Consider the following 10,760-nt stretch of genomic DNA (forward strand, 5'->3'; position numbering starts at 1 on the left):
CATTTCCAGAGCTTGTTGCCGTAGAGACGTCGGGAGTGATAGAATCCAGGAGAATAGGGGAGGGATGAGAGAATGCTGTGCCCATAGTTCACAGGGGTGAGGAAACACAAGATAGCACCGTAAATGAGTTCTGGCCTCCACCCTAAGGAGGCACTTTCAAGACTTTTGGCAGATATGTATTGGTTTCTTCCTCCTCTCTTCTCCCAGTATCTTTAAACAAGGTGGAAATCAAGAAATGTGAATTCCTGGCCTGTTCCCGCATTCTCCTGGCCTGGATAAGGATTCTACCTCTCTTGGCACATGCTGTTGGTCACTTTACTAACTTACCTGTAGGCAAACAAACAGACAGACAGCCAGACAGGTCTTGTCTCACATTTCTCTTTTCTTCAAGACTGACCTTCCGTGTGCACAGACGTTCCCCTGTGGCCTGAAAGGCCTGTGAAATCAGCCGGAAGGGACCAGCCTGCTCCCACAAAGGGAAAGGGGTTGTTAGTTACATGCTCTTTGGAATAGGTCTCGAGGTGGCCTTGTATGGTGGCGATATCCTGGGATCTGTTTCTAGTGCCCAGGGTCGCTATTGAGTTTCGCACCCACGGTTAATCCCGCTGTTCAGAACCTTGGGAAACAACCGTGCTCCTCCCCGCCCCCCACCCCCCCCCACCCCCCCCCCCACACACACACCCAACATGAATTCCCAGGGAAAACATTGCAGAGCAATCTCCAATTAAGATGGGCCTTACATACTGTACTGCCATTTAGCTCAGCCCCCTTCCCGCACCCCTGCTACCTCCCTCCCGTCCCCCTCCGTGCTCTCTGTCCCCCGCTTGTGTCCCCGGCCAGCCCGCCAGCCCGCCCGGGGCAGGAATTAGTGCTGTCTCCCAGGTCTCAGTGCTGGCACTTGGGGAGGTGGGTCTGAGCGAGGGGGGTGGGGAGGGGTGTGTGTGTGTCCTTGGTAAACAGTGCTTTGTGGGATGTGACTGTCTGATCCCAGGGGAGGGCCTCTCCTCTCATTCCTGTGCCGGCCTGATCCCAAACCATGGCACTGCCTGTCGTCAGAGCTGCGCCGCGTACCGCTGGGACCAGATCGCCCCCGCCGTCACCCCACACCCACCCGGGGGACATTTGACCCTGTCCCCCGGGCTCCTCTCCTAGACAGCATCGATCACCGCTCTCTCACACCCCCCCCCCCCGCCCCCCCAGCCCCAACCCACTTAATGTTCCTCACTACAAGTCTTCTAACCCCACACAGCAACAACACGTCTAGGTCCAGAGGCAAAGCCCACCTCTGTGTGCCTTCTGTGTACACTCTGACCAAGGGCTCTTGAGTTTGATTTTCTCCTTAGTTCCCATTCAAACAAAAAAGGGGTTCTCTCCCCTCCCACTCCTCTCCTCCCTAAATCCCTCCATATATTTCAAATCATGCCCTCCTCTGTCTCTCCCTGTCTCTTTCTTCACTGTCTCCCTCTAGCTCTCTCTCTCTCTGTCTCTTTCTCCCTCACTCTCTATATCTCCTGCCTTTCTCTTCTTCTCCCTCCTCCTCCCTCCCTCTCCCCCAGTCCTCCTCTGCCCCATTCTCTCTTTTAATAATGTCTCTCCTCGTCTTTAATCAAGGAGAGACTAGCCCAGACCAGAGGCCCAGTGTTTCCACTCATTACCCTGCTCTTCGTGGCCTCAGGCAGCGTTCTCTCTCTTTCTCTCAGCTCCCCCTGAACACAGTGGCCAATTAAGAGGCTTCTGAGTGTGTTGCCTGGCCTGTCCCAGTCCCTGCACAAGCTCAATTCTGCTGATTGGACATTAGTGCAGAAGGCTGTACCATCTGAACAGTTTAGCTCACTGGCTATCATCCTGTCTTCTATCCCCTGGCTGCCAGCGGAGAATAAGGGAGAAATGAATGCTTAAGCTTAGGCTTGGCAACTTTTCACCCTCACAATGAATCTCTGTACCCTTCTTTTCCTTTCAGTCTGTCTTCTTTAACAGTCTTTGGCTGTTATGTCTCTTTTTTCCCCTCTGTGACAGGTTTTCTCTTTGTCTTTGGCCTTTCTCTTTGCTTTCTTCTCTCTCTCTCTCCCTCGCTCTCTCTCTCTCTCTCTGACTGTGGAATGTCTGTTCTGCAGATCCTCTGTCAGTGAGATGCGGGGCAAGTGGAGACAGGTTCAGAGCATATAGCATGTGAATCAGCCACAAACGCACAGGTCAGATTAGCGCATCACACCAGAACACACTCTGCTCACCAACCCACATCTCTCTCTCTTTCTCTTTCTTTCTTTCTTTCTCTCTCTCTCACTCTCTTTCTCTTTCTCTCTTTCTCTCTCTCTCTCTCTTTCTGACTCTGTCTCTCTCTTACTCCCTCTCCTCATTTTCTCCCTCCTGCTCAGTGTTTCTGTATAGTTCTTTGGTTCTTGGCCCCTGGTTTGACCTTTATGTGTTTTGTTATCTACTGTTGGCTCAGCTGACACTTAAAAAGCCCGTGAAATAGAATCCATTCTCATATTGATTGATGGAGCTATGATATCAGCTCCTATTGGTTGTAACTTGTTGAACGTTGGCTGGTTTCACCCGGTGAGGTTTCAGCGCAGTGGGGTTTCTTTCAGCGGTGTTTCAGAGTGTGTGATGTGTGTGTTTCGGCAGCAGCAGCAGCACCAGTCGTGACCTGTTTTCCCCCCTGCCCTCTAGGCCTTTGATGCTGCGTGGCTCTGCCTTTGTCCCTGTTTACCTAATACGACAGGGATGTGGGCCTCTCCCACATGGGGGCCGATGGGCCCGGGGGAGGGCCCTGCTGCCGAGTGACTGCAGGTGCTAAGTCCCCCCCCCCCCCCCCCCCACACACACACACACCCTTGCCCCACTTCCCTGAGGGCAGCATGTCAGAATGTTTATTTTCTTCCGTGTCATCCTCTGGGATCCCTCTTCTCATGTGTGTGAATGTTTGAAGCTCTCCACCACCACCCCCCCCCCCCCCCCCCCCAACCCACCCACCCACCACCACCACCACCATTCCCCCACAAGCCCCCCTCCCTACCCCGTGTGTGCTCACCCATTCAGCTCTCTATCTGTCTCAGGACTGACATGGCATGAGGGATATAGGGGTGCTTACCTCTCCTCTCCTTTCACTCCATCCATCTGGAAGATGGAGGGCAGTTGAACACACTAGAAAGAGCACAGGAGTGAGTGAGTGTGTCAATGACTGTAAAAACGGAGTGCTTGTTTCTCTCTCTCTCTCTCTCTCTCTCTCCCTTTCACACACTTCAGCCAGCTGTCAAGATCTCACTCCCAACTGCTCATAAACATACTTGTGTGAAAGACCTTTCCTCATGAACTCAACGACACGGCCGCAACTCTTCCCCTCACCTGCCCTCTGCTCCTCCCCTCCCCAGTCCCCGTCTGATGGCAGCCCCACACTCTCTCCTGTCTGGGTTTGACAGTCAACAAAGTAGCTGCTGTCCTGAGCAAGCCTGTGTAGTGTGACACATGAGCGCATGTGAATATGGGGAGGAGGAAGAGAACGTCTGGGACATGGGATTCCTCTTAAGTCGTGTCGTCTGGTGCCTTGGAGGGAGAGACTAGAAAGGTGTGGAGAGATGGAGTAAGTGGGGAGGAGAGGAGAGGGGGCTGGCTGAAGGACCCGTTTGGGGATGCGGGTTCCCGAGGAACAATGAGACCGCTCTCAAGCTCCAGGCCTGATCCCTCTCTCCTGCCACTAGGGGACTTCCCTCTTGTGAATGGGCATGTCGCAGCCACTCCTGCAGCCTTTGGTCTGGGTATGTGTGAGGGTAGGAAGCAGGGCTACCAGCATCCGGATCAGGATACTAGATATCCCTCCCCCCCCCCCCACCCCCAGCTCTCTCTCTCGGTCTGTCTGTCGGTCGGTCTCCGCTGGCGTGGCGGCTTCATGGTGGCGGATGTCAGCAGGCGAACCAATCAGATAAGAAGGCAGGAATGATGGCCCTGTGTTTCCTCGTCGCGCCAGATGGGACATGGGATAGGCCGGCGGGTGTGTGTTTGCACACAGGCACCCGGTCAGAGGTACGGCGCTACAGAACACATCACACACAGGCCCAGAGCACGGGTAGAACACGGGGTTAAAAACAAGAGAGGGAGAGAGAGAGAGAGATATGCTATCCGCTCCGGTTTCCCCCGAGTACAATGAGCCAATGTGCCTGTCTTTGGCAGTGCTGTTATAGTTCTGTTGTTATTATTGTAATTATATAGCATTATTCCGGGAGCAGAGGGAGCTAGTTTCCACCGATGGGATGGAGGCAAGGCACAGGGCTTGCCAGGACTCGCTAGAAAAGAAGAAACGCTATACCTGGAGATGTGGGTTTCATCTGACTGAGATGTCTGGGGGTTCACACATGCACCCACTGTAACCGACTGTTACAGCTTAGCAGTGCTACTTTTCCATCTCAAAAGTCTGTTGACTTCAGAGAGCGTTACTGTCTGTTGTTTCAGGCCCAGCTGCAGAGCGGTGTTGCGACTCAGTGGGTCGTGCACCTGTCTGTCAGCTGGGGGAGGATGGGGTTGGGCAGAAAGTTGAAGAGTGGAGCTGAGAGTATGGGGCCTCAATGGCATGGGGACCAGGGGGCGTCCAGAGAAGGGGGTTGGAGGTGACCTTAGAGGACTGGGCTGGGCCACCAAACACCCGCTGGCTTGCCTTCTTTCCCTAGCTCTCCGACCCCAAAGCCCTAACCTCTAACCTCTCAACTGAGAGGGGGGCGGTACCATGGAGCTCAGTTTATTATTTCCTGTGTGCCTCTCCTCTCGTCTGCATGTGTGTGTGTACACTTGTGTGTGTGTGTGTGTGTGTGTGTGTGTGTGTGTGTGTGTATGTGATGATATCCATGATATCTTTGGTGATGTAGTCAGTGTTGAGCATTGAGGGGTGGGTTATCATTGGAAGGGCGGAGGGATGGAGGAAGGGATGGAAAGGAACAGCCAGACTTGTTCAGCTCCAGCGATCTCACCCAGACATCATCCCTTTAATTTGACCCACCCTTCAGCCTTGTGACAGACAGAGTCCTCCGCTGGTGCAGGGGGTGTTAGGGGAGTGGCGACGGGGTCTGAGAGTGGAGGCATGCGGTCAGTGTGAATATGGCAGCTGGACAGACATTGTCTGGTGGCCTGAGGCCTCCAGGCCCTCAGCCCTGGTTACCAACCAGCAACCCTGGGATCAAAGGCTGCCTGGATTACTGCAGGAGAAAAGGAGGAGGTGGCGCTGCTGGGGGTGGGGGTGAGAGAGAGGGGGGGGGGGGGGGGCGGCGTTCAAAAGGAGAGAGGAATGCTCCTAATTACGTGCCCTCCACTCCTCTGTCTCTCCCTCTGGGCCCTCTGTTGTCTCCCTGTGTGTGTCTGGGCCTGGGCTTCACCCTACACTGAACCTGTGAGGAGGCAGCCCACTGTGACTGGAGAGTGATATTAAGAGCAGGGACCAGAGTCTCTCCGGGGCCAGTCCATCAGCGGGGGGCCAAGGTGGCCCGGTGGGAGGGGGACAGAGGGGTTGTGGGCTGGGGTGAGGGGGGGGGGGTGTGTGGAGGCAGGACATTCCAGGCCACGGGGAGACACTCCGGTGGGGGTGGGGGGGTGGGGGGGCTGAGATCAAGGAGTGTGTAAAAAGGATGTGTCGTGAAGATTAGGAGGAATGTTGTTTGGGATTAATCTTGAGCCTAATAGATTTTTTTTTGCTTTTTACCATCGGGGCTGGGTGCAATGAGACAAAGAGGCGACAATTGTTTCAGTGCTGGGTGACTGAGTAAACCCACCCTCATCCACCCTGCCTCTTCAACTCTGGATGGGTGTTCCCCTCCGGCTCAAGTAAAGACTTGACAGACGTCTGTCTATTTGAAAACGGATTTACTAAGTCTGTCTCTCTCTCTCTCTCTCTCTCTCACTCACTCTCTCTCTCTCCTCTCTCTCTCACTCTCTCTCTCTCTCTCTCTCTCTCTCTCTCTCTCTCCTCTCTCTCTCTCTCTCTCTCTCTCTCTCTCTCTCTCTCTCTCTCTCTCTCTCTCTCACTCACTCTCTCTTTCTCTCTTTCTTTCTTTCCCTCTGCTCCAGGTGTGTTGAACCGGGGAAGTGTGTGTGTGGGGGGGCTGTGCGGCTGCTGGCAGGGGTGAAAGAGCACCATGGACGGTGGCCCTGAGGATGGTGTCCCCCTGTCCTGCTTGTGTCTCAGCCAGGCCCTGCTGCTCAGCTGCCTCCTGTAAGTATGAACAGCCCTGAGCACCACCAACACTACTGAACAGAAATGTCAACTATACGGAACACTAAGAGTAACCAAGACACAAACAATACTGAACTCCAATAGCAGAACTATCCCACTGAACAGTACTGAACACCAGATGTACTGAACAAATACACTACTGAATTACTTGTGAATTCCAGCAGTACTGAACTAGCTAGGCACAGTGCCATTCCACTAAATACAAATGCTACTGGACACCTGTTTTCCTAATTACTTCCACAACTGAGAACCAATATTCCTAAACACCAGCACAACTTAAAACAGACCACAGATGTTAGTGAAGCGCTCTAGAAAGGCACAGGGCTATTCTACTGAACGACACCACACACAACATACAGTACACAGGACTAAACACTGTACGTTTTCAACATGTGTTGATGAGTGCTTTTCCTGCCTTCCCTCTAATTGCTTTCCCTCCCTCCTCCTCTCCCTCCTCTCCTTCTCTCCCCCCTCTCTCTCCCCCCCTCTCTCTCTCTCTCTCTCTCCCCCTCTCTCTCTTCCCCTCTCTCTCCCCCTCTCTCTCCCCTCTCTCTCTCTCCCCTCTCTCTCTCTCTCCTCTCCCTCTCCTCTCTCTCTCTCTCTCTCTCTCTCTCTCTCTCTCTCTCTCTCTCTCTCTCTCTCTCTCTCTCTCTCTCTCCTCTCTCTCCCACTCTTCCAGTAGCGTCTCTGTCTTTCCGCGCTGAGCCCGTCTCCGTGGTGCAGAGCCAGGGCTCCTGAGGTCCACCTGCGCTGCTCCGCGCGTCCCTCCTCGGCGCGGGTGTCCTGGCGTTTCCGAGGTCTGCCTCTGGAGCCCGCCGCTCTGCCTGGGCTGGAGATCACCCAGACCTCCCTCTCCCTCTCCCTCCCTCCAGCACAGCCACGAAGGCCTCTACCAGTGCGTGGCGCACACAGACTCCGGGGCCATTGCTAGCCGTCTGGCACGGGTGGCTATCGCAGGTACAGAACGGACACGTGTAGACAAGCAGCAGGCACAAGTTCAACGCGCGCGCGTACGCACGACAAGCACACGCTTGCATGCGCTCGTATTTCCTCACTGTCAAGGATGATTTTTCTGTAGCTCCACTCACACACACTTCAAAGCTTGGGGAAAGAAAGGGCGGGAAGTTACTTTGAGGATCGGAAGGCCATGTTTGGAGTCTGTAACACTTAGTGAGAAGAGGTGACCTCGCCTGCCTGTAGCGGAGTGGCAGGGGGGGAAGGAAGCAGTAGGATTTTTAGCCGGGCACCGTTCCCGTCGCCTCCTCACCAGTATCCTTAATGAGCCTGGGGCCTTCCTGTGTTGCGCGATCAGTTCCTGTTGGGAGTCTGAACTGGACACCACAGCAGGGGGAATTGGGGTATGAGCTGGAACACTGTTACAGCTAAATAGAATTATTCATAAACAAAGCTGACAATCCAACACAAACACCTCGGCAGAGCTCAGAGTTGTTTCATTGGTGCTGGTGCAGTTCTGACATCTCATGACTAACTGTCTGTTGTTCTATCACTTAAGTTCCATTGAATGCTCTCTCTTCTGTCTACTTTTTATTGTAGACAGAAGTCCACTATTTATGTATCTCTCTCTCTCACTCATTCTTCTTCTGTCTTTTCCTCTCCGTTCCTGCAGACATAGCAGAGTATTCTGAGACAAGACGACGCTCCTTAGTGGTCCAGGACGGCAGCTCGGTCGTGATAGAGTGCCCTCTGCCCCAGAGCGACCCCGCCTGCCTTGCCTCGCCTCAGGGCGCGAGGGGAGAAGATAGAGGTTTCCACAGGTACGGCACTCACGTTGCCAACACTTCATTGAATTTCCCCTCGCTAGCTGGCGCAGATAGAGCTTTAGAAGAACCTTGAGAGCCAACCCTGTGAATGTGGGCGTATTGTTCACTTTTCTGGATCTGTTTTTCAGAGGACTATTTGGTTCTTCCGTCTGGGAACCTTCAAATTGTCTCCGTTTCCCCGAAACATCAGGGCATGTATAAATGTGGCGCGTACAACCCTGTTACCGGCGAGACCAGGATGGAGTCTCATGGTACTAAGCTGACAGTCAAACGTGAGTGAGATTGTACTTGAAAATTTTTCAGTTCCACTTGATTTCATGACCTCCCAACGCCAATTCACTTAGAACCGAAGAAAAATCTCTTATAGATGTCTTGTTGTGCTTCCTCAGACTGGGACACCACCACTGTGCAGATAGTCTACCCCCACCACCCCCAGGACACAGACGGTGGAACAGTCCAGGTCGCTCACCCCTGGAGTGTGTGGTGTCAGGGAGCCCCTCCCCCCAAGGCGCACTGGCTCAAGGATGGGCATGAGGTGGCGTTGGGTTCTGGGAGGAAACAGAGACACAACAACCTGGTCCTTGTCAGTGTGAAGAGCAGCGATGCAGGGATCTACCAATGCTCTGTCCAGACAGAGGTTGGGACTCTCTTCAGCGTCAACTACACTGTGAATGTTCTGGGTGAGAAATGGCTGCAAGTCCTAGTCTATTCTGTGTGTTTTTTGGTTTTTTTTTTTTACGTCATAAGAGATTTTGGAGTTCTGATGTTTTCCTCTCTACTGGTCAACAGAGCGTGCTTCAGTTGTGCGAGGTCTGACTGACCAATCAGTGCCTCCGGGTTCCTCCACCCACTTCAACTGTTTAGCCAAGGGAAATCCAACCCCCAACGTCACCTGGTTGTTCAACACCGAGCCCATCACCCCCTCAAACCGGTTCCAGATCTCAGGCTCCTCCCTTCGGATAATCGATGTGACACCACAGGAAGAAGGCGTTGTACCAGTGTCTGTCGGACAACGGGATTGGCTCGGCCCAGTCGGCTGGCATGCTTACTGTCCAGTCAGGTAACATTTTCAAAGACACAAATGTGTTGTTTTAGGAAGCGATTTTCCATGAATTCACACTCCTTTGGTTTTCCACACTTACTATGACCTCAGTTACAGGTGGAGTTGAATTAGTGTCTCATCCTTTGCATTTTATGAAGTAAGATGTTGTTTGACCTGGGTATTTGGGTAGTGAGATACTGTAAAAGCCCTGGCCCTGGCCCTGTGCCTTCTTCTCCCCTCAGCCACAGCTCCAGCTCCGAGCTTGAGAGTGAGCTTTGTGCAGGCCGTCAGGGATAAGCCCCCGGACAGAGGAATGTTAGGAGTAGCCGTGCAGGGTTATGACGAGGACCAGACCACCCAGCTGTCAACATCATACACAACTGCCCCCTTATTTATTAAGATATTTCCCCACCACCCCTCCTCCACACACACACACACACACAAACATACCCACGCGCACACACACTACCTTCAGACCCACTCCCCCCTCCATTTCCCCCCCCACGATTCCTCCACCAGCCCTCTCTGTCTACAGCATGATGAATACACACCCAGGTCTGGAGAGGGGGTGATTCAGAGAGGGGTGGTGTGAACAGACTGGAGCTAATGTTTCGCTCTTCTCCTCCCCGACTCTGAGCAGAGAGAGGGAGAGATTTATTTTCTCCTACTGCGATGCAGGTCAGGGTAAAGCACTTGTGTTTACATGTAGAACTAGATGGCAGAGGAGATAAGATGAGCGTGCCAAGTCAGTTCAAACACGAGAAGGTCAATTCTGGGTAAAGTTGTATCCTTTGGGTACCAGGCACAGGCCTTATATCAAAATGCTCTCTGCAGTAAAGTAAATGATCTTGTTGTTGTGTAAATTGTTGATGTGATTCGTCAAAAGGAAGAACACTGTCCGAACTGTTTGCCTCTTCTCTGTTGTGTGTTTGGTATTCTCAGGTATGAGTTCCATGCCCAAGCATCCTGTCCCCCCCTCTGAGTGGCACCTACCAGGAGGGCGATGTGGTCTCTCTGTCCTGTAATGCCAGCGGGCACCCCCTCCCAGTCATTACGCTGGTACAACGCTGACGGGACCCATCGCCACCCACCCCCGCCCTGCTCCTCCTGCCCCCTGCAGGCCCAAGCCAGGACCCCCGGTGACAGCCCGCCCCCACCTCACTATGTCCCGGCCTGGGAGCAGTTCCCTCTACATCCAGGCTGTCACTCGGGCCCATGCCGGCACGTACATCTGCCAGGCCTCCAATGAGCTGGGCTCCGTCCGCGCTGAGGCTGTCCTCTCTGTGGGTAAGCCTGCTTGATTTAGAGCCCATTTACTCCTAGGCGTTCTGCTGTAATGGACTGACCTTTGGCTGTGAAGTGGCAACAAAGCTTCTCCATCCAGGTGGAACTGTACTTACGAAGGATTCATTAGTAAACTCTCCGCCCAAATGCCCCCTCAATTTAGAGCTAGTGGACTAACTAGACATGGTTCAGCCATGAGTCAGGGGGGAGGGGACGGTGGAGAGAGGAGAGGTTGAGTGCGTGGGACTGTGTTGTGCTCGGGTCCGATTCTCCCTGGTATTTGAATGACCGGTGTGTGGAATGTGTGGCAGCTGGCTGCTGGCCCAGGATCAGGTCTAGTGTTACCAGCTCCAGGCCTGTTTGTTTTGTAAAGTGAACCGGTGGCACACACACGAAACCAGCCGGAAACAGGAGCGCCAAACCCCGCAGCGTGCCC

General features: G+C 53.5%; 1 protein-coding gene across 1 annotated transcript in view; it reads left to right on the top strand.

Annotated features, from left to right (window-relative positions):
• The first annotated feature begins 5,088 nt into the window (after positions 1-5,088).
• cdon (cell adhesion associated, oncogene regulated) overlaps positions 5,089-10,760 on the top strand; it is a 7,672-nt gene continuing 2,000 nt past the window's right edge. Inside the window, 12 exon segments of the mRNA XM_067246678.1 lie at positions 5,089-5,227; positions 6,897-6,952; positions 6,954-7,079; positions 7,081-7,174; positions 7,845-7,933; positions 7,935-7,992; positions 8,127-8,270; positions 8,388-8,678; positions 8,788-8,990; positions 8,992-9,058; positions 9,283-9,403; positions 10,089-10,323. Of these exon segments, the coding sequence (XP_067102779.1) occupies positions 5,089-5,227; positions 6,897-6,952; positions 6,954-7,079; positions 7,081-7,174; positions 7,845-7,933; positions 7,935-7,992; positions 8,127-8,270; positions 8,388-8,678; positions 8,788-8,990; positions 8,992-9,058; positions 9,283-9,403; positions 10,089-10,323 (1,623 nt within the window).

The sequence above is a fragment of the Osmerus mordax genome, chromosome 11, assembly GCF_038355195.1.
Source record: "Osmerus mordax isolate fOsmMor3 chromosome 11, fOsmMor3.pri, whole genome shotgun sequence".
Lineage (NCBI taxonomy): Eukaryota > Metazoa > Chordata > Actinopteri > Osmeriformes > Osmeridae > Osmerus > Osmerus mordax.